At 51.0% G+C, this 22,599-nt stretch overlaps 1 protein-coding gene across 6 annotated transcripts in view; it reads left to right on the top strand.

The window, feature by feature from the left end:
• Positions 1–22,599, top strand: part of SLC6A13 (solute carrier family 6 member 13) — a 41,968-nt gene that overhangs the window by 15,891 nt on the left and 3,478 nt on the right. For 5 of the 6 annotated variants that reach the window (XM_061418273.1, XM_061418275.1, XM_061418278.1 and 2 more), the window contains exons 3-10: positions 5,051–5,185; positions 8,013–8,153; positions 10,973–11,057; positions 11,631–11,763; positions 12,854–12,988; positions 19,785–19,888; positions 20,612–20,736; positions 22,368–22,480. In XM_061418273.1, coding sequence (XP_061274257.1) covers positions 5,051–5,185; positions 8,013–8,153; positions 10,973–11,057; positions 11,631–11,763; positions 12,854–12,988; positions 19,785–19,888; positions 20,612–20,736; positions 22,368–22,480 — 971 coding nt within the window. The remainder of the gene's footprint in view (positions 1–5,050; positions 5,186–8,012; positions 8,154–10,972; positions 11,058–11,630; positions 11,764–12,853; positions 12,989–19,784; positions 19,889–20,611; positions 20,737–22,367; positions 22,481–22,599) is intronic. The other variant, XM_061418274.1, reaches the window with a different exon arrangement.

Below are 22,599 nucleotides of genomic sequence, written 5' to 3'. Positions count from 1 at the left end.
ATATTTACAATTGTTATGTCTTCCTCTTGGATTGATCCCTTGATCATTATGTAGTGTCCTTCCTTATCTCTTGTAATCTTCTTTATTTTAAGGTCTATTTTGTCTGATATGAGCATTGCTACTCCAGCTTTCTTTTGCTTCCCATTTGCATGGAATATATTTTTCCATCCTCTTACTTTCAGTCTGTATGTGTCTTTAGGTCTGAAGTAGGTTTCTTGTAGACAGCATATATATGGGTCTTTTTTTTTTTTTTTTATCCATTCAGCCAGTCTGTGTCTTTTGGTTGGAGCATTAATCCATTTACATTTAAAGTAATTATTGATATATATGTTCCTATTGCCATTTTCTTAATTGTTTGGGGTTGATTTTGTAGATCTTTTTTATTCTGTTTTATTTCTCGACTATATAAGTCTGTTTAATATTTGTTGTAAAGCTGGTTTGGTGATACTGAATCCTCTTAATTGTTGCTTGTCTGAAAAGGTTTCTATTTCTCCATCAATTTTGAATAAGATCCTTGCCGGGTACAGTAATCTTGGTTGTAGATTTTTCCCTTTCAGTACTTTACATATATCCTGCTATTCCCTTCTGGCCTGCAGAGTTTCTGCTGAAAGATCAGCTGTTAAACATTTGGGGTTTCCCTTGTATGATACTTGTTGCTTCTCCCTTTCTGCTTTTAATATTCTTTCCTTGTGTTTAGTCTTTGTTAGTTTAATTAGTATGTGCCTTGGTGTGTTTCTCCTTGGGTTTATCCTGTATGGGACTCTTTGTGCCTCTTGGACATCATTGACTATTTCCTTTTCCATGTTGGGGAAATTTTCAACTATAATCTCTTCAAAAATTTTCTCATATCCTTTCTTTTTCTCTTCTTCTTCTTCTGAGACCCTATAATTTGAATATTGGTATGTTTGATATTGTTCCAGAGGTGTCTGAGACTATCCTCAGTTCTTTTCATTCTTGTGACTTTATTCTGCTTTTCAGAAGTTATTTCCACCATTTTATCTTCTAGTTCACTGTTTCATTCTTCTGCTTCAGATATTCTGCTACTGATTCCTTCCAGAGTATTTTTAATTTCAGTAATTGTGTTGTTTGTCTCTGTATGTTTATTCTTTAATTCTTCTAGGTCTTTGTTAATTGATTCTTGCATTTTTCTCCATTTTGTTTTCAAGGTGTTTGACCATCTTTACTATCATTATTCTGAATTCTTTTTCAGGTAGTTTGCCCATTTCCTCTCCATTTATTTGGACTTCTGGCATCCCACTCCAGTACTCTTGCCTGGAAAATCCCATGGATGGAGGAGCCTGAAAGGCTGCAGTCCATGAGGTCGCTGAGAGGGGGACACGACTGAGCGACTTCACTTTCACTTTTCACTTTCATGCATTGGAGAAGGAAATGGCAATCCACTCCAGTGTTCCTGCCTGGAGAATCCCAGGGGTGGGGAAGCCTGGTGGGCTGCTGTCTATGGGGTTGCACAGAGTTGGACACGACTGAAGTGACTTAGCAGCTGTGTTTTTAATTTGTTCCTTCATTTGTGTAGTATTTCTCTGCCTTTTCTTTTTTTTTTTTTTTAACTTATTGTGTTTGAGGTCTCCTTTTCCCAGCCTTCAAGGTTGAATTATTTCTTCCTTTTGGTTTCTGCCCTCCTAAGGTTGGTCCAGTGGTTTGTGTAAGCTTCCTATAGGTTGAGATTTGTGCTAAGTTTTTGTTTGTTTTTCCTCTGATGGGCAAGGCTGGGTGAGGTGGTAATCCTGTCTGCTGATGATTGCATTTGTATTTTTGTTTTGTTTGTTGTTTAGATGAGGCATCCTGCACAGGGTGCTACTGATGGTTGGATGATGCCGGGTCTTGTGTTCAAGAGGTTTCCTTTGTGTGAGTTTTCACTATTTGATACTCCCTAGGGTTAGTGCACAAGCTGGAATCAAGATTGCCGGGAGAAATATCAATAACCTCAGATATGCAGATAACACCACCCTTATGGCAGAAAGTGAAGAGGAACTCAAAAGCCTCTTGATGAAAGTGAAAGTGGAGAGTGAAAAACTTGGCTTAAAGCTCAACATTCAGAAAACGAAGATCATGGCATCTGGTCCCATCACTTCATGGGAAATAGATGGGGAAACAGTCGAAACAGTGTCAGACTTTATTTTTTTGGGCTCCAAATCACTGCAGATGGTGACTGCAGCCATGAAATTAAAAGACACTTACTCCTTGGAAGGAAAGTTATGTCCAACCTAGATAGCATATTCAAAAGCAGAGACATTACTTTGCCAACAAAGGTCCGTCTAGTCAAGGCTATGGTTTTTCCTGTGGTCATGTATGGATGTGAGAGTTGGACTGTGAAGAAAGCTGAGCGCCGAAGAATTGATGCTTTTTGAACTGTGGGGTTGAGAGTCCCTTGGACTGCAAGGAGATCCAACCAGTCCATCCTAAAGGAGATCAGCCCTGGGATTTCTTTGGAAGGAATGATGCTAAAGCTGAAACTCCAGTACTTTGGCCACCTCATGTGAAGAGTTGACGCATTGGAAAAGACTCTGATGCTGGGAGGGATTGGGGGCAAGAGGAGAAGGGGACGACAGAGGATGAGATGGCTGGATGGCATCACTGACTCGACAGACGTGAGTCTCAGTGAACTCTGGAAGTTGGTGATGGATAGGGAGGCCTGGCGTGCTGCGATTCATGGGGTCGCAAAGAGTCGGACACGACTGAGTGACTGAACTGAACTGAACTGAGGGTTAATTCTCTGGTTGGGTCTTGGAGTCAGTGCTCCCACTGCAAAGGCTCAGGACTTGATCTTTTACGACTGTTGCTAATGGGTGGTACCAAGGGACCAAAGCTTGAGGTGATCTGGTGGAGCATCTCTCAAAGCACACTGCAAGCTCAAGTCGGAAGAAGTCACTCAGATGAGCTCAAGCCAATTCCTTGACTTCTCTGTGCCTCAGTTTCCTCACTGCTTCAGCCACTCCTAGCAACTCAAGAAATACACTTTTGCTTTGTCTAACCACTGAGATTTGGCAGAATAATAGGTACTACAGCGTAGGTCTAACCTATTCTGATGTATACAGAAGTTGAAACAATCTCCTCAGAGCAAGAATAGGCATATAGGCTCGTTCCTGGCAGCAGAACCTGCAATGCCTTGTTAACTGGCTCCTGCCCTTCAGCATGGCCCCCCAGAGAACAGTCAGACCCATGGATGAGAGAGCCTCTGCAGAAGTCCAGGAATCCAGTTGAGTAGCTCCATCAAGCAGATATAGGAACCTTCACCTGCTGCCGGAGGCAGGTGTTCCAGAAGTTTGTGTGTCCTGTTAGCTGGTGTAGCCCCTCCTCCTTCTTAGCACAATTTTAAGAAAACAATTAGATATTGTTCACTACAGGCACTGCCATTACAATAGAGCTCTAGGACATATTCATTTTAGGTAACAGAAACTTTGTACCCTTTGACTAACACCTCCCTGTTTCCCCCTTCCTCAGACCCTGGTAATCACTAATCTATACTCTGCTTCTGTGAATTTGTTTCAGACTCCAGAGGGTATTCTAGATAGGCTGTCATCCTTTTTTTTTCTCACCTTATTGCCTTGACTAGAATCAATACTGATGGAAACAGTATTAAATAGAAATGGTAAGAAATAGTAAGACTAGACACCTTTGTCTTGTCTTGTCTTGATCTCAGAAGTTAAGCAGTGTTTCACTATTATTTGTAGATGTTATCTGCAGATGTTTTGTAAATGCCTTTTTTCAGATTGAGGGTTTCCTTCTGTTTATCATTTGCCGAGAGTTTTTTTTTTTAATCACAAATAGCTGTTAGATTTTGTCAAATGCTTTTCTTACATTTATTGCAGTGATTATATTTTTTTGTCTATAAATTTATTAATATGATACACAGATTGATTTTTTGAATGTTAACTTTGTATTCCTGGGGTAAACCCCACTATGTAATGTATTATCCTTTTTATTAATACATGTTGTTGGATCTGATTCGCTGAAAATTTTTTAGAATTTTGCATCTATGTTCATCAAAGTTTGACCTACAGTTTTCTTTTCATGTCTTTGCCTGCTTTTCTTATCAGGGTAATGCTGGCTTTGTAGAATCAGTTGGAAAGAATTCCTTTTACATTCTCTGGAAGAGTTTCTATAGAACTGGGATTATTTCTTCCTTAAATGTTTGGAATGTCCCCAGCCCTGCATAAGCACCACTGGATTCAATCCTTTTGAGAGATACTTTCCCTTCCTGGGTGGTTTCCTCACACATATGTACTGACCAGTACTCAGCTGCAAGCTAATAGGGGACCCTCTGCGGATATTTGGGTCTCTCTATGCACATTTCTTTTTTCTTTTTTGTCTGTGCTGGGTCTTCACTGTAGTGCTCAGGCTCTCTAGTCGTGGTGTGCTTAGCTGCCCCCAAGGCATGAGAGATAATAGTTCCCCGATGAGGGATTGAACATGAGTCCCCTGCATTGGCAGGCTGATTCTTAACCGCTGGACCACCGGGGAAGTCCCTCTCTGTGCACATCTCTGCTCCCTGGGTCTCTGTCCTATGAACTCCCTGCCCTGATGCCAGCAGATAGAGGTCTACGGTGGAGAAAATGCCAGCGTTTCTGGAGTCAGTAGACTCGTCTCAGCCAATGACTGTGAAAACAGAAAGGATTACTAAAAGGAAATCTGACTGCAGTCTGCTAAAAATCCCTCTCTGACATTGAGAGCAATCATTTCCTCGACACATGCTGAACTGTGGGCTCTGTAAATGCTCGTGGTTTCTGGGATTCCAGGAGCTCCTTCGATGGCCACAGGTTATGTGTTTTTTAGGTGATAACTGAAGTTGATGGGAAGTACACCTTGGTAGGTATAGACAGAAACTTCAGAGTGAAGAGAGGGACTGGCCAGGTCCTAAGTAACTTGGTGACACTTGATCTCTGCTTGGTTCCAGACACTTAGACCAGTGTTCCCAGTTTTTCACAGCACCCCCCACCCCCGCCTTGGAAGCAGTGGTGGCGGGAGGAGTTGGACTTGGACCAGAAGACGGCTGCTGCCAAGGAACACACAGCCTGTTTCCCACCTGCAGGTGCCTTCTTCATCCCCTACCTCATCTTCCTCTTTACCTGCGGCATTCCTGTCTTCCTCCTGGAGACGGCGCTGGGCCAGTACACCAGTCAGGGGGGCATCACTGCCTGGAGGAAGATCTGCCCCATCTTTGAGGGTGAGTTGCTCGTCCCTGACACCAGGGTCTCTGTACCAGGTTATAAACTGCATTTGGAATAACTGGGGGATTCAGCAGCGGTGCTAATGGAGATAAGCCCCTGGGTCTTTATGTTAAACCTTCCACTTGTGACTCAGCGGGCATGAGTTTGAGCAAGCTCAGGGAGAGCGTGAAGGACAGGGAAGGCTTGCGTACTGCTGTTATGGGGTCACAGTCGGACACAACTGAGTAACTGAACAACTCCACTTGTGGGCCCAAGACAGAACTAGTCACTCAGCCCAGCAGAGGATGGAGGAGAAGACGGGGCTGAGGGTGGCACAAAGGCTTTAGCTAATAAGTAGAGTGCAAAGCTATTTTAGCTGTACCTGTATATATTTTGCAATGCATACAAATAATTTTATGCTTTTAAAAACATATTTAATCAATGGAAAGCATTTAAAAAGAGATTTTTTTGTTTGTTTTTAACTTGTTTTTAGTTTGGGGATTTTTTTTTTTGGCTGTGCCATGCAGCTGGTGGCATTTCAGTTCCCCAACCAGGGATTGAGCCCAGGCCCTCGGCAGTGAGAGTACAGAGTCCTAACCACTGGATGGTCAAGGAAGTCTCTAAAAGAATTTTAATGAGAAAAAAAATCCATTAATAATTCTACTATCTTTGGACTTTCTTGGTGGTCCAGTGATTAAGAAGACTCCACACTTCCACTGCTGGGGGCCTGGGTTCAATCCTTGGTTGGGGAACTAAGATCCCACAAGCCTCAAGGCACCACCAAAATAAATAAATAAATAATTCTACTATCTTGACACAGCAGTTACTTAGGGTGTTTTAATATTCCTCTCTCTTTAGGATTTTCTTTAAATTTCTATTTTGAAATAATTATATGTTCACAGAAAGTTGCAAAAGTAGCCCAGGAGTGTCACGTGTACCCATCAGCCAGTTTTCCTTCATGGTAAAAATTTTATATAGCTATGGAACAATGTCAAAACCTGCAAACGGACATTGGTACCATCCACAGACTTTGTTCAGGTTTCACCCGTTTCCATGCGCTCGCTTGTGTGAGGGTATGTATGTGTAATTGTGTGTAATTGTATCACGTGTGTGGATTTGTGCGACCACCACCACTGTTCCATGGCTACAAAGAACTCCACTCCACTGCCCCTTTATAGTCGCATTTACCCCCTCCCTGCCCTCATCCCTAACCTCTGACAACCATCAATCTGTTCTCTAGCTCTGTGATTCTGTCATTGGGGAGCGCTATATAAATGAAGTCATGCAGTGTGTGACTTGAGATCCACTGTTTCACTCAGCATCATGCCCTGGAGATACACCCAGATTGCTCGGGTATCAACGCAAGTGTGCGCGTATGTGTGTGTGTGTGTGCTAAGTCACTTCAGTTGTTTCTGACTCTGTGACCCCATGGACTAGCCTGCCAGGCTCCTCTGTCCATGGGATTCTCCAGGCAAGAATACTGGAGTGGGTTGCCATGCCCTCCTCCAGGGGCTCTTCCCAACCCAGGGATCAAACCCGAGTCTCTTACATCTCCTGCATTGGCAGCCTGGTTCTTTACCACTAGTGCCACCTGGGGAGCTCCTGGTATCAGTGGTTCATTCCTTTTTATTACTGAGCCATATTCCATGGCATGGATGAATGTACTATGATTGATTTAACCATTCACCCATTGAAGAACATTTGGGTTGTTTGTAGTTTGGAGAGATTTATTTCACTATTTCTTTCTCTATATTAAAATGTATGTATCTATTAGTTTGAAATATACAGTTTTTTCCTTCGTTTTTCTTTTTTTGTTTTTATTTTTAAGAATTTTTTCCTACTTATTTGTGTTTCTGCTTTAGTTAGTGTTATTTTTCATTTTCTACGCAGCAATCATTGAGTTGCATAAACTTTCATCAGATGCATATATCAAAATTTATGCTTATTTTTGATCACTTATAGAATTGTTATACCCTTCTACCATGTATCTTGGTAGAAATAGCCCCCCCTCTTTTTGAAATTATTTCTTTGGGATAAATTCCCAAGTTCAGAATCATGGAATCAAATGGACAACCAAGTCGATGTCTCTTGATCTGGCTTATGGAAGTGTTATACTGACGTACAGTCACTGAGCTTGAGTAAGGACTTTCTCCCATATCTTTAACAGCTCTGAGTCATGACCCTAGTTCCCAAACTTGTCAGCACATTGGAAACACCCCGGGACCTTCAAAACATCATGAGGCCTGTACCCCACCCCCAGAGGTTGTGATTAAACTGGTCTGGCATCTAGACTGGGCTTTGGAATTTTAAAAATATCGCCAGGTAATTCTCCTATTATGTGGACGAGTTTGGAGCTCACCGAGTGACAGCGTCTGTAGAAATGCTCGCTGTGTTGCGGGTGCAGAATGTTGCCCCTCATCGTTTCAGTTTGCACGCCTAGGATGAGGGAGCATGAGGGCATTTTGAGGACGCTCATTCACTACGTGCACTTGCTCCTCTGTGAACTGTCTCGTCCTGCTCGTAGCACGTGTTTTTATATTTCAGAAATAGATCAGATGAATTCCAGGCAACATAGCTATTGGAATCTCAGAGTTAGCCTTACACGTGTGTAAAATAACTTGGAATTGGAAACAGTGGAGTTTTAGCACCAAGACTGATGCAAGTTTACGGGAAGCAGGGCACGGCAGCAGGGATGGGGAGGAGAGTAGGAAGCCCGGGTCCCGAATCCCACGTCTTAGGACACTCCCAGTGGAGCACAAACCCTCTCCCGAGCAGGGGTGGGCAGGAGAGTGAGACACCTGCCCGGTGCCCCAGCCTGGTCTGCCCCTTCCCCGCCCCCACCAGGCATTGGCTACGCCTCCCAGATGATCGTCACCCTCCTCAACATCTACTACATCATTGTCCTGGCCTGGGCCCTCTTCTACCTCTTCAGCAGCTTTACCATCGACCTGCCCTGGGGGAGCTGCCGCCACGACTGGAACACAGGTGAGGTCACCCCCTCCTGCTTGGCTGTGGTGACCGGGGAGAGGGATCGTCCCTGTACCCTGGGACCTAGGCCCCCACCCCGTACTTGGGTTGCTCTAGAAGTCTTCCAAGGACATCACGGAGGTCTTACACCAAAGATAAGAGCGAGAATCCACCAGCATCACAGGGAAAATGTCACAGGCCTTTTTTTAAAAAGCAATTTTACTTATTTATTTTTTGCTTGTGCTGGGTCTTTGCTCTGCAAGTGCTTTTCTCTCGTTGTCGTAAGCGGTAACTACTCTCTAGTTCCAGTGCCTGGGTTTCTCATTGCGGTGGCTTCTCTCGTTGGGGAGCACGGGCTCTAGGCACACAGGCTTCGGTAGCTGCAGCACGTGGGTTCAGTAGCTTCGGCTTCCGGTCTCTGGAGCACAGGTTCTGTAGTCGTGAGACACAGGCTTAGTTGTTCTTCAGCACCCGGGATCATCCTGACTCAGGGATCAAACCCACGATCCACTGAGCCACCAGAAAAGCCCTACAGACAGTGTAAAAAATTCATGGGTTCCATCAAACACATTATAAATGCATATATTATGAAGACAGAACTGACTTCATTTTGTGCAGTTTAGCCCTTTATGTGATCTGAGACATGGTTAGTTTGATATATGTATATATTATACACAATACATATATTTATATATGTATATATTGTATACAATGCATATATAAATATATGTATATATTATATTATTATATGTGTACATATATTATAATATAATATATATGTATATATTATTTCATTTATTTGTTTCTCATGTCTTCTTTCTGATGCTATTTTAGGCCTTTTCAACTCCCAGTTCATCTGGACTGAACCAGGGGATACACCATTTTATACAGTATCTCTATCATTTGTAATAGCAAGTAATTGTCTCTTGGGGTTCCATTTTAAGACAGGAGCCCATAAGGGCCATAGAACTACTGAGTCTAATGAATAGAAAGTAAACATTAAATAAAAGATAAAATTGAAAGTTACCTAGAGTAGTGCTGTCTAGAAGAACCGTCTGGGGTGATGAACGTCCTTGGTACTCTCTGACCCGGCAGCCACTAGGCCCCCCTCGCCCCCAAACTGTGTGCTGTCTCTCCAGGCCTTCCTTCCTTCGTTCCTCTCTGCCACCACCTCCGTGCCACTACTTTTCAAGTGAAAAGTCCAATCCTGGATGTCCCTCCCTGCGGGTCGCTGATCCACTAGGTTCTGCTCAGTGTGTGTGCCTGTGCCTGTCCCGGCCCCGGGCCCTGGCATTCACCCGGGTTTTTCTCTTTTTTGGTTTGATTTGTGCTTAGTGCTGTGTGCTATATCCTGAGCCCTCAAAACATATTTGTGGAATGAATCAAGTTTTAAAAAGTCTGTTCTGTTTGGATATTTTCTTTATTGTGTTTTTTCTTCTCCTCTCTTTGTTTCACCCTCCCTCTCCCTCTCTCCCTCCCTCCCGCCCCCACCCCCGGACTTTTTTTTTTTTAATTTTTGGCTGTTGGGTCTTTGTTGCTGCTCATGGGCTCTCTAGTTGTGGCCCACAAGCTTAGTTGCTCCTAGGCATGTGGGATCTTAGCTCCCTGTGCTGTGCTTAGTGGCTCAGTCATGTCTAACTCTTGGCGACTCCATCGACTGTAGCCTGTCAGGCTCCTCTTTCCATGAGGATTCTCTAGGCAAGAATACTGGAGTAGATTGCCATGCCGTCCTCCAGGGGAGTCTTCCCAATCCAGGGATGGAATCCAGGTCTCCTGCATTGCAGGCAGATTCTTTACCAGCTGATCCACCAGGGAAGCCTAAGAATACTGGAGTGGGTAGCCTATCCCTTCTCCAGGGAATCTTCCTGACCCAGGAATCAAACCAGGGTCTCCTGCATTGCAGGTGGATTCTTTAGCAGCTGAGTTACCAGGGAAGCCTGACCAGGGACCAGTTCTCCACCCAGGGATCAAACTCGAGTCCCGTGCACTGGAAGGTGGATTCTTAACCGCTGGACCCCCAGGGCAGTCCCCAGCTCCCAGATCCTCTGCAGGTGGAACTTAACACACTTTGCTGAGCAGGAGCCCAGCCCTCACTTCCTCACAGATGGGTGATGACAAGTCATCTCTGAGAAGATTCGCTTTCTCGTGCATGCAGTAGGGAAAATGCTATCTTAGTATTTCGCAGGATTGCTGTCCTGATAAAAACGCAAAGAAGGGTGTGAACACTTTGTGAAAAGTCTGAAGGCATAGAGGGGTAATTGAGAGCCACTATTTATGGAGCGCCCTGGAGTCTCATTTTCATTTAATCCCCTTATCGGCCCTGCGCAGGGCTCTTGCCATGTGCATTTACAGCCGACAGGACTGAGGCTTAGAGAGCCTCTCAGTGAATAACCTGGCGGTGGGGGGTGGGGAGTGGAATTCAAGCCAGAGCCTCCTGACCTGTACCCCTGCGCTTAGCCATGACTGCACCACTTCCCTGGATGGCGTCCTGATTGTTCCTCAAAGGTCGTGAGCCCATCCAGGACGGCGGCCCAGAAATATTCGCCTATTTGAAGCAGTGTGCAAAGCATCTTTGCTGAGGCTGCCTGGTCTTGCTTTAATTAGAATGTACAGCCACGACCCCCCCCCATCCCACCCCTCACCCCCTCTGCCATGGAGAAGTGGGAAAGGGTGCCATGGGTTTGATGAGGTTATTATGTCTTTCGTGTCTCATTGTGAGACTGTTTTGTTTAGATAACTTCAGCCCAGACACCTTCCTTCCGAGTCTCCTAAAGTTCCCCCCACCCTCTGGTCACACTGGCCAGTGACCTTTCTCTTGCTCCCCTGACCGCCCACAGAGCGCTGCGTGGAGTTCCAGAGGACCAATGGCTCTCTGAATGCGACCGCTGAGAATGCCACCTCTCCCGTCATCGAGTTCTGGGAGTAAGTGAGGCCCTTTCTCCCTTCATCCAGTGTGGATGGTTTGTCCAGGGCAGGGGGGTGAGTTCAAACAGTGGTGACTCCACAGATGGCAAGGGACGAACTTCTGCTTCCTCCTTTGGTGGCCCCACCATCCAAGTGGCTTTTCCCTTTTGCCTGTATCTGTGGTTAATGCAGGACTGTCCTTAAGCCGGGCCTGCCTCCCCTCCCCCGGGGCCACCCCCATGAGTGTCCATCCTCCTCCCCAGCTCCTTGTCAGTTACCTCTACTGCTCCTCCCCCCAAATACTGGCATTCACCTAAGACGTGATTCCTAATATCAAAGCATCTTCACAGTCCAGCTGAGAGAGTATGTTTGCGTTCCCTTCTCTGGGTTCAGTTGCACTCGGCCTGGCAGAATAAACTTACCCAGGGACAGTCTGTCTTTGCCTCCCTGTCTGTCTATCCCCATCTCTGGGCAAAGGTGAGCCTCACGGTTCAGAGTAAAGGAGCCGGTGAGCCTTTTTCAGATCAGAGCGAGAGGCTCAGCTCTGCTGCCCAGGGAGCTGAGGCCAGCAGCTCACCCCTCTTTCCCCAGGCGGCGGGTCCTGAAGATCTCAGAGGGCATCCAGCACCTGGGGGCCCTGCGCTGGGAGCTGGCCCTGTGCCTCCTGCTCGCCTGGGTCGTCTGCTACTTCTGCATCTGGAAGGGTGTCAAGTCCACGGGCAAGGTCTGTGTCAGAGAGCCCTGGGCCCCTCCCTTCCCGGGACCCTCTGCCCTCGCTGGGGGGCTCAGCCACCCAGGGGTTCCTCAAGTTGTACCTAGTCAGGGATGGGAGGGAATGACCCCACGAAGATTGCTTGGTGCTTGCTTGCTTGATTCTGTGCCTCTCCTGGGCTCAGTCACATGTCCTTCTGTTTGGGAAGGTGAAATGGAAGAAAGACGGAGAGGGAAGGGGAAACAGAGAGAGGGAGGCGAGACAGAGAGGGGGAGGGGGAGACAGAGAGAGGGAGGGGGAGACAGAGAGGGGGAGGGGGAGACAGAGAGGGGGAGGGGGAGACAGAGGGAGGGAGGGGGAGACAGAGGGAGGGAGGGGGAGACAGAGAGGGGGAGGGGGCACAGAGAGGGGGAGGGGGAGACAGAGAAGGGGAGGGGGAGACAGAGGGAGGGGGGAGACAGAGAGAGCCAGGGGGCGAGGGAGGGTCGGGGGGGGCGGGGGGGAGACAGAGACGGGTGGGGCCAGAGACGGGGAGGGTGGCAGGATCTCGGAACACACCACGTGTGTGGGCACATCGCACAAGGAACACGGTTCACGGCGCCGTTTCACACAGCAGTGCTTTGGGACTGTTCATCTTGACACAATTCTCAGCCACCCAAGGCCCGAGGGAGACGCCCTGCCCCGGAGTGTCATGCAGGGCAGCTCGAGTTCTCCTGGACTCTGGTCCCCGAGGCCTCTGACCAGGCCGCCCTCCTAATCGGGCCGTGCAGTCATGCTAAGCTCGTAAACTCGGCGAGGACAGGGATCACGTGTGACAGAACTGTCGTTCCTGACGACCCTGGCCACAGTTCTAAGCCCCCTGTCAGGGGCATGCCTAAGTTCATTCAGTCATTCAACAAATATTTGCCAGGGATTGTGTAGGGGGAGCTGGAGGGAGGGAGGCAGGAGGTTGTGGCCGGAGGCAGAGGGCAGACAGGACTGAACAGCTGCGGGATGAGGGGTGAGCGGGAGGGGGAGCAGGCGGGCTCCGTGACCTCTCTCGTGGGGTTGCAGCTCCTCCAGCCCCTCACGGCTTCCGTGTCTTTCCATCGCCTTGGCCCAGGTGGTGTACTTCACGGCCACCTTCCCTTACCTCATGCTGGTGGTCCTATTGATTCGAGGGGTGACGCTGCCTGGGGCAGCCCAAGGAATTCAGTTCTACCTGTACCCAAACCTCACGCGTCTGTGGGACCCCCAGGTAAGAAACCCCCGACGACGAGGGCTGCCCCTGTGCTCTGTATGGGCATCTCTGCTCCGTCTCCGGCGTCTGCGGTGGGGGATATTTCCACACATCTGCTGGCAGCTGTGTGTGCTCCCTGCTAGTTTCACAGCTGCCAGGGAGCCCGGAGGGTGTCCCTCGGGGGCTGAAGGTCCTAAAAGCCCTTCTCCAGGCTCTGCCCTGCTCCACCTCCCACCCCCGCTTGGCACCTCCTTTCACACTGGACAGCCTCTCTCCCCTGACCCTCCGCCAGCCCTCTGCTTCCCCCTCTCTGCCCACACGGCCCACCCCTGGCAGTGTCCCCGGCCCCGCCTGGAGCCAGCTGGCTGGTATTGAGTTTCCTGCCTGCTGTCCAGAGGGCTGCACCCCGCCTCCCCGTCCCTCCCGGCTCTTCCTTCAGGTCCACCCTCCAGGAGCGGGTGCTTGCTGACGAGGATTTGGACAGCAAGGCCTGTTGAGAGAAGCCTCTGTCGGCTTCTCGCCTCCTTGTTTGCCTGCCGTTTTGAAGGGCCTCCCAGGTGGCGCTAGTGGTAAAGAACCGGCCTGTCAACGCAGGAGACTAGGGTTACATCCCCGGGTCGGGAAGATCTCCTGGAGGAGGGGATGGCAACCCGCTGCAGCATTCTTGCCTGGAGAGTCCCATGGATAGAGGAGCCTGGCGGGCTACAGTGCATGGGGCCACAAAGAGTCAGACAGGACTGAGCGACTTAGGATGCATATGCATGCAAAGCCAGGAGGTGCGGAGGTGGAAGAGGGTGGAAGAGGCCATGGGCGAGGGAAGCCCAGAGCCCTACACACCGGGCTACCCCCTGCCCCCATCGCCCCAGCAAAGGTCACCTCCTGGAAGCCTCCTTTGCTCGGTGGGGAGGGGCCATGTGCCTGAAAGTGCCGCCCAGCTTAGGACAGACCAGCAACCGGACAGCTTTTCAAACATTTTAATAGTAAAGGCAGCGGCATTGTCTTGCTGAGGGGCAAGGAGGGCAGGAGAGGAGGGAACGGCCCCTCCCCCAGCTCCCTTTGAGGCGGGGACGTCCCCACGGAGGCAGTGGCTCCCCTTGTTCCTTGTGCAGAGGTTGGGGTGACTGTTCTCCAGCCTGCCTTCCCCCACCCAGATGGACTACAAGCTCTTCCATCCTGGGTCTTAGGGTTGCTGTGGCCCCCAGAAGCATCCAGACCATTCGAGCCCAGACATTGCCCCAGTCTCGGCCCTGGGGTTCCTTCATGACCTCTGGTGGGATGTGAGCATGCCCTCTTGCACTTGTTTCTGAGACAGATAGAGACAGACACAGCTGCTTCATCTCCACCTGGGCCCGAGGGTGGCCGTGGAGCCAAACTGTAGAACGGCAGCTGCCCAAGCTAGAAAACCCCAGACGTCATCTGTGCAAACTCCTCACAGCACAGATGAGCAGACGGGGCCCAGGCTCACATGGAAGTAACAGCAGGCTGAGACCCACAGGGGACCCTGTGGTGGGACCAGGCAGCAAGCTGAAGGTGGTGGAGCAGCAGAGCTGGGCAAGGCCTGGGGGGAGAGGAGCCAGGTGTGGGTCTGGCGTGGATCCTTCACGCAGGAGGAGCTGCTGTGGCTCTGGAGCACAGTGTGGACCGGTGGCTGAGCCACGAGGTGTCTTTGCTTGGGGGTCAGGCAGGAGGAAGGAGGGGTGAAAGACAGGGAGACGGGCAGATGGAATGAAAGAAGAAAGGGAGACAGGGTCCAGAATCTCTGGAACTGACCGGTGGCTTTTCTGATCGATGCCCTGTTTGTGCTGATCAGCCATGTGCAGCCGACAACTGCTGAGCGCCTGCCACAGCCCTGGCATCGTTAAGAGGTTCATGTGAACTATTTCAGCTCATCCTCACCATCAACCAGTGAAGTATCCCCACCTTTGTTAGTTGTTATTGTTATTAAGTTGCTCAGTCGTGTCCAACTCTTTGCAACCCCATGGACTGCAGCACGCCAGGCTCCCCTGTCCTTCAACATCTCCTGGAGTTTGCTCAAACTCATGTCCGTTGAGTCAGTGATGCCATCCAACCATCTCATCCTCTGTCGTCCCCTTCTCTTCCTGCCTTCAATCTTTCCCAGTATCAGGGTCTTTTCCAATGAGTCAGTTCTTCGCATCAGGTGGCCAAAGTATTGGAGTTTCAGCTTCAGCTCAGTCCTTCCAATGAGTATTCAGGACTGATTTCCTTTAGGATTGACTGGTTCTCTCTCTTTGCTGTCCGAGGGACTCTTGAGAGTCTTCTCCAGCACCACATATAACAGTTGGCAGCAAATAAGAAGGAGGACCAGAGAGCATGCAGCTCTGAGAGTTAAAAGGCCATAATTCTGTGTCTGGCTATTGCAGGGATGAAGACCTCTTTCAGTCTCCTCTCCAGGACACTGTCCTTCCAACCCCGGGCAGCTGCAGGCCATGCAGGGAGCCAATGCCCTCAGAGTCCTCTGAGGCCATGGGAGGGAGATGTTTCCAGAGCCAGGCTTGGTCCTGAGCTTGTAAGCAGCCATGTTAGCTGCTGGTCCTGGCTTCCTGCAGGGCGGGATGTCCCGGCCAGAGTCCTAATCAAACCCAGTTGGCGTTCCCCAGGAAGTGTGACAGTTCCAACCTGCATTTGGCTCGCACTTGAGAAAGGTGCAAAATTCCTGCAGCACAAAGACCAGAGCGTCTCTGTCTGTCAAGCTCTCAATCTGGGAGCGGAAGCCAGGCAGAGACACGACTGGATTTCTCTGTCTGCCAGGCTGCTGTGCAGTGGGTGGGCTGCCGCCTCTCCCGGGCTCCCCAGCACCAACTCTGTCCCACTGGGGAGCAGCCCCAGGGGCTCCACTGGTGCGTGTGCTGGTCAGGCTCTGTTTCTTTCCCTCACCCACCCTGACCCTTTTTGTCTGTCCATTGGTAAGGACGGGTTGGGGACAAGGTGTCCAGAGAACCCTTGTTGGACATCTTAAATCTCTGTGTTAAGCTATTCTTGGGAGGGTTTATTTTGGGGGGAGGTTGGAGCCATTAATTAGAACGAGGCTTTTTATTTTGATGTCGCACATTGAGACCTAGGGAACCTGGAAGGCGAGTTGCTTCTTTAAAATGAGCAAATAGCAAGAGCAAATAGCCCACTGTGCTGTGCTGTGCTTAGTCACTCAGTCGTGTCTGACTCTTTGTGACCCTCCAGGCTCCTCTGTCCATGGGGATTCTCCAGGCAAGAATACTGGAGTGGGTTGCCATGCCCTTCTCCAGGGGAATCTTCCAACCCAGGGATTGAACCCAGGTCTCTTGCATTGCAGGTGGATTCTTTACCATCTGAGCCACCAGGGAAGCCCAAGAATACTGGAGTGGGTAGCCCATCACTTCTCCAGGGAACTTCCTGACCCAGGGATTGAACCAGGGTCTCCTGCATTGCAAGCGAATTCTTTACCAGCTGAGCTACCAGGGAAGCCCTGAGGTGGGATAGGGTACTAGTATTTTTTTATGTATTAGGCATTTGACAAACACTATTTTATTTTTATTTGTTGTTTTACACATTTTATCTGTTAATATACCCCCTTTTTATTTCACTTATTATTACCATTTTCATGATGCGGCAAGTGAGGTTCACAGAGGTTAAGTGATCTGCCTAAGATCACACAGCAAGTAATGAACAGAGTTAGGAAATGAACCCAGTTTGACTCCAAAGCCCAGGCTTTTTCTGTTCCATAATTGCCTTTCTCAAAATAGTAAGTAGTTCTTGAGGTTGGACTCCGGGTTGAAAAACATCTTTCCTGGATCTTCTAGAAACTTCTCTCTTCCCCTGTCCCCCACTGCAAGACCTCTTTTTAACCCACACTTGGCCAAGTTTTTTTCACACCTGTTTTGTTGGGCAGTCTTCTGCGCCAGCCAAGCTCATGGAGTTTTGTTCTAGAAACCAGGGCTCCTGCACCAGGCAGGTGGCAGCTGGGTTGTGGCGGGAACAGAATGGCTTGCTCTGCTGTCCTCCGGACCTTCCCCACTCCGCTCCCAGCCCGCGTCTCCCCTACCCCAGCAGGCCAACCCAGAGCAGCTGCAAGCCAACTCACTAGCCAGGGGCCTGGGTCACAATTGCGGGGCTGACCCCTGCACTCTGAACCCTCAGGCCCCCTGCTTCCTCTTCCTCAGTTCTCATCAACCTCTCCTCCCAGCTCGATCTGAGTGTGTCCCCTGAGGGTGAGGTGAACAGCCGAGTCACAGTTGTCCTTTATTTCTTCTTCCCAAGCCCAAGTTCGAAATACTTCCTAACAACAGGATCTGCCCGTGGGCAACCATGGGACTGTCTCTGAGGAAATAGAGAGTTTCCCATGTGGACTGTGGGCCCCGCCAGGTGTGGGAGTGGACCTCCAGGGCCCGAGGCTGGGCCAGGTTCTGGATGACCTGCCTGGAGAGACCTCCCTGATTCTTTCTATTTATTTATTATTTTATTTTGGCTTCGTCAGGTCTTAGTTCCTGGAGGAGGGCATGGCAACCCACTCCAGTATTCTTGCTTGGAGAATCCCATGGATAGAGGAGCCTGGTGGGCTACAGTCCGTGGGGTCGCAAAGAGTCGGACATGGCCGACAGAGTGCACAGAGCAGGTCTTAGTCGTAGCACGTGAGGTTTCTTTCTACTGCATCACGCGGGCTCTTTCTTTGCAGCACACAGACTCTTCGGTTGTGGCCCACAAGCTCAGTTGCTCCAAAGCATGTGAGATTTTAGTTCCCCAACCGGGAATCGAACCCATATCCCCCCACATTGCCAGGTAGATTCTTAACCACCGGACCACCAGGGAAGTCCCCCCTTATCCTTTCTTTTCGAGCTCAGAGCCTCTTGCCTCACCAACCCACCCTTGGGGCTGCGATAATGAAGGGAGCGGATGAGTGACTTTCAGACCAGAGACCACTGGGTTTTCCTGGGAGGACGCTCCTCTCAGGCTCTGGGGCAGTTTTAGAAGAGGAAAGCATTTGAGATGCTGCAAAGGAGGCACCGGACTCCCTGAGGCGTGACCTCCGCCTGCGGTATCCACAAAGTTTTGTGGTACCCACCCTGGTACCCTCCGCTCGGCTTCTCTCATGCCTGCCCTTTCCTTCTCCAGCTTCTGAAATAAATCCTGAGGCCCCCTCCCCTCTCCCCATCATCATTTCCCCTGAGGTTTAAGAAAGTTTCCCTGGGGTGGTCGACCTTGCCTGCTAGCTCCTTTCTGGCCCTGCCCCCTTGGGGGTCTTCCTCTGTGCTTCTTGCTGAGGACCCCCTGCCCCACGTGGCAGCTCCTGCCTCCCAAATGCCCTGGGAGTCCTGGTGGGCAGGAGGCACAGATGGTCAGGCACGGCCCCGCTCTCTTCACCCTCTTTCCTGTCTGTCTCCAGCCCCGCACAAGTGAAAAGAGAGCAGGAGGCGAGAGCGCCGGGGTGGACTCCAGTTCTCAGAGGCTGGAAGGGCGGGATCCCCACTTCTGGGCTATACACTGGGGTTCCCCAGGAGTCTCTGAAACCACACAGGATTCTGGGTTCTGCTCTAGGTCTAGTTTGGGGTCTCATCTGGGATGCTGGTTGAGGAATCTGTGTTCTGAGGCAGTCAGCTGGCATGGGTTCCCTCGGACCTGCCAGAGCACCAAGGAAAGGGGCATTTGCGGGGAGTGAGTGGTGAGAGCAGGAGCAAGGGAGGTCGAGGGTGGTCTCGGTTAGGGAGGTGGGAGGGGTGGGCAGGGGCTGAGGAGCTGTGGACACAAGCAGCTGAGGCTTTGGTGCCCGTGGGCACGGGAGCCTGATTTTAACGGAAGGACAGCAGGGACCTGTTTGGGGGCTACTGCGGAGGGTGAGACCAGAAGTGGGGACCCCGCCCCCAGTCTGGCGACGTCCGTGGCCACAGCTCAGTGCTCACGTTCCCTGAAGGCAGGAGGTGCCTGGGGCGGGTCCGTGGCCCCAGGACCCCCACCTCCTGTGGATCTGCAGCCTTGCGGAGCCCCATTTGCCTTGATCTTCTTTCTCTTTGGGATGTTATTCTAGCTGTGAAATCTAAATCACAGCGAGCACAGGCCGGGCCGGCAGCTGAGATAATAAGAGGGACAGCTGTGCCCTGTGTTTACCAAGCGCTGTCTTCCCCCAGGAGCACACAGCCCCTTAGAGATGCCGTCCCTTCACCCTCTGGATGTTTTGTGAGCGGAGGATCCCTCCTTTGTTTTCAGAGGGTTTTGAGGCGCCTGGGACACATGCTCATGAGGGCTCTGACGTTGAGGACCCACATCCCCAGAAAGACTGTCCTGGCTTCCTTCCAAACTGGGCACGTCACCCGGGGTCTGGGGCGGGAGAAAGTGGGGGCTGAGCCCCGGGCTTTGTTTCCATTACAGCAGCACGGGGCCCAGCCTCACGTGTTGTTTTAGCTTGTTTGTTTTTTGTTTTGTATCTGACTGCCCGGGTCTTAGTTTCAACATGAAGTGTTTTTATTTTTTTTTTTTTTGCGGCATGTGGGATCTAGTTCCCTGAGCAGGGATTGAACCCAGGGCCCCCCCTTCATTGCGAGCAGGGAGTCTTAACCATTGGACACCAGGGAAGTTCCCACGCCTCACTTGGTTCTACAGCACCTGCCCGCCAGCCTCCATCGTGGGTCCTTTAGTCCTGATGCCCGTGCCATCCCGGTGGTGCCCAAGACACCCCATCTAGAGGCCCAGGAATTCGAGCCCATTGGGACAGCATGGTCTAGGAGCTCTCTGTCCCGGCTGAGGGCAGGGCTCTGTATCTCCAGTCTGGCTCGGCCGTGGGCCTGTGGGCACCTCGGAGGGGCAGCTTTCTTGCCTTTTCTCTGTGTAGGTGTGGATGGACGCGGGCACCCAGATCTTCTTCTCCTTTGCCATCTGCCTAGGGTGCCTGACGGCCCTGGGCAGCTACAACAAGTATCACAACAACTGCTACAGGTGAGTGGGGGTGGGGCCTGGGCGCCTGCCCCTCCAGGTGTGCCAGGTCAGGGGCGATCCCTACACCCCACCTGTCTTCACCCCACTCTCCAGTCAATCCCCCAGGGCTGCCAGGTGGCGAGAGGAGCCGGGGCAGCACGGGCAAGCGATCGCTCCCTGGAGGACCTGATAATTGATAATACCGGGCTCACGTAGAGGGCAGTGGGCACAGGTGTGCAAGCAGACCTGCCCGGGAGTGAGTCACACCGAGCGGCCCAGGCCTCCCTGCTCTGGCCCCTCCCCATGGTTCCTGTGGGCCCGCCTGGGTTCTGTCAGAGAATTCAAGCCAGTTTTAGCTAAACAAAATCACATCATGCATTTCAAAATCGAAACTTAGGTGAGTAAGGAACATCTGTAGCCTGGGTGCCCCTCTCCCCTCCATTAACGTGCGGGCTGTGTGGGTACCAGGGTGGTGTCCCAGGAGGCACAGTGACAGCACGGTGGGAGAGGGAGGCTCTGTGTCCGTGGGCGAGGTTCAGACCCTGTTACTCCCTTGAGGCCTCACTCTTCCAGGATGACCGTGGGTCAGTCCAAGTCTGAGACCATGGAGTCGGGGCTCAGGACCAGCCCCTTGGGTGTCCTCTGCCCCTGCTGGGCAAGCGGTGTCCCTTGGGTTCCCTGGTCCCTGCCAGAGGCGCTGGGAGCCCCGCTGACCGTCTGTTCCCTGCCCTGCCCCGCCCACAGGGACAGCATCGCGCTCTGCTTCCTCAACAGCGGCACCAGCTTCGTGGCCGGGTTTGCCATCTTCTCCATCCTGGGCTTCATGTCCCAAGAGCAGGGGGTGCCCATCTCTGAGGTGGCCGAGTCAGGTGGGTGGTGTTTTGGGGGGTGGGGGGCCCGAGCCAGGTGACTCTGTGAGCTTTGTCTGAACCTTCGCCAGCCCACCGGGATTCACAGGCGTTTCTACTGTCCCCTACACTCGGGTGACCTTTCAGTGGCTGCGTCCTGGAAAGATGTGGGGTGGACTTAAGCAGCAATTCCAGCTTCAAAGGGCGAACAGGTGTGCAGAGAACACCTTCCTTTCCACACTCGCCTCCAGTTCCTCACCCTGGAGCCAACCAGTGTCATCCGGTTCACACTTTTCCTTCCAGAAACGGTTTAGTCTTTTAAGAGAAAAAGCATACACATACGTCTGTACATACACATTCACACACACATACATATTACTGTTTCTGCTTGTTACATCTTGTAACAGCCAGTTGCTAAGATGCAGTATACACTGTCCTGCATCCTGCCCTGTCTTGTACCCCTTAAAGTGTGTCTCAGGGGTAAGTTAATTACCGGCACATGGCTTTCCTCCTTTAAGTGCCTGACCCTCACCCCCGCCCCCACCCATGATGCACTGCTGCTGCTTTTAAATAAAATCACAGATGGTCCCCTATCTGGGTAAGGGGCCAGCGTTTGCCTTGAACACCCTCTAGGCCCGTGGACCGCCTGCTTGCACCTGTAATAAGATGATTTTGATCATGGGGTTCACAAGCTCCCCCGTCACACAAGGTGCCGGGCACCAGATAACTGACATCATGGGTTCTTACTAAGAACGATTGCGTTTCTCTGTTACAAAGCGCTGCCCTGTGCCAGGCGAGGTGCTGAGCATTTGCGGTGACTTGTGATGGAGAGTGGTGGGGTGGGCCCTGGCAGCATGGGAAGCAGGCTAGGAGCTGACCGTCATCCCGGCCCACGGTCTTGCTCTTCCTTTTATACAAGATCGGGTGCGTTCAGAGTGTTATGGCCATATACGTGCCCTTCCTTTCAAAGGCAGCTCCCTATGGATGACCGGGTGCTGGCACGTGACCCTGTTCTTGCCATCTGAGCCAGCCAAGGGCAACATGAAGTGTTTGAGAGGATGCGGGGGGTGGCAGGGCACAGTATCATGACACCCAATGCCAGCTCGCTTGCTGTCAGGCAAGAGAAAAGGCAGTGCAGAGGTGCAGAGGTGGCCAGTGGTGCCCCAGACCCAATCTAGTCCAGAAGGTATTTTCTTTGGAAACTTACAGAAACCACTCTCCAGTAATTGCCTTACGGTTGCACGAAGGGTCCACGTCCTTCACCTCCCCCACTCTCCCTTTTACACTGGGAAAACCAGCTCCACAAACATCTGTGAGCTCTTTTTAAATATGAAACCTCTGATTTGGAGCAATAGATCTGTAGAGTGAGCGCTGAGGATTTGGGGGTAGAACTTATAGAAATGTGGGTGAAATAGACCCCTTTCTATTTTCCAAAACCCTTTAAAATGCACACAGCCTTTATGTTCTCCTCCTGCCCCGAGAAAACAGCGGGTGGTGCCTTGAAGAGCAGGGATCAGGTCGGGGTCTGGGTTTCTTCTTCTGGGCCAGGACGGTGGTGGTGGTGGCTAGCTTCAGGGCTCCCGCTGTCCTGTGTCCCACACCGGGACGCCCGCCTCGGGGTGGCACCGGCATGTCCCTCTCTCCCTGCACAGGCCCCGGCCTGGCCTTCATTGCCTACCCCCGGGCTGTGGTGATGTTGCCCTTCTCGCCCCTCTGGGCCTGCTGCTTCTTCTTCATGGTCGTCCTCCTGGGACTGGACAGCCAGGTATCAAGAGGGATGGCCACTCAGAGCCTGAGAGACAGTGGTGTGCGTGGGTTGTGGGTGGGAAGCAGCGGGCTTGTTCCCCAACGTTGAACCTGATGCCCTGAAGGCCCTTAAAACAG

This window comes from Bos javanicus, chromosome 5, assembly GCF_032452875.1.
Source record: "Bos javanicus breed banteng chromosome 5, ARS-OSU_banteng_1.0, whole genome shotgun sequence".
Taxonomy (NCBI): Eukaryota; Metazoa; Chordata; class Mammalia; order Artiodactyla; family Bovidae; genus Bos; species Bos javanicus.
Note: the sequence above shows the minus strand (reverse complement) of the source record. Positions and strands in the feature narration are given on the sequence as shown.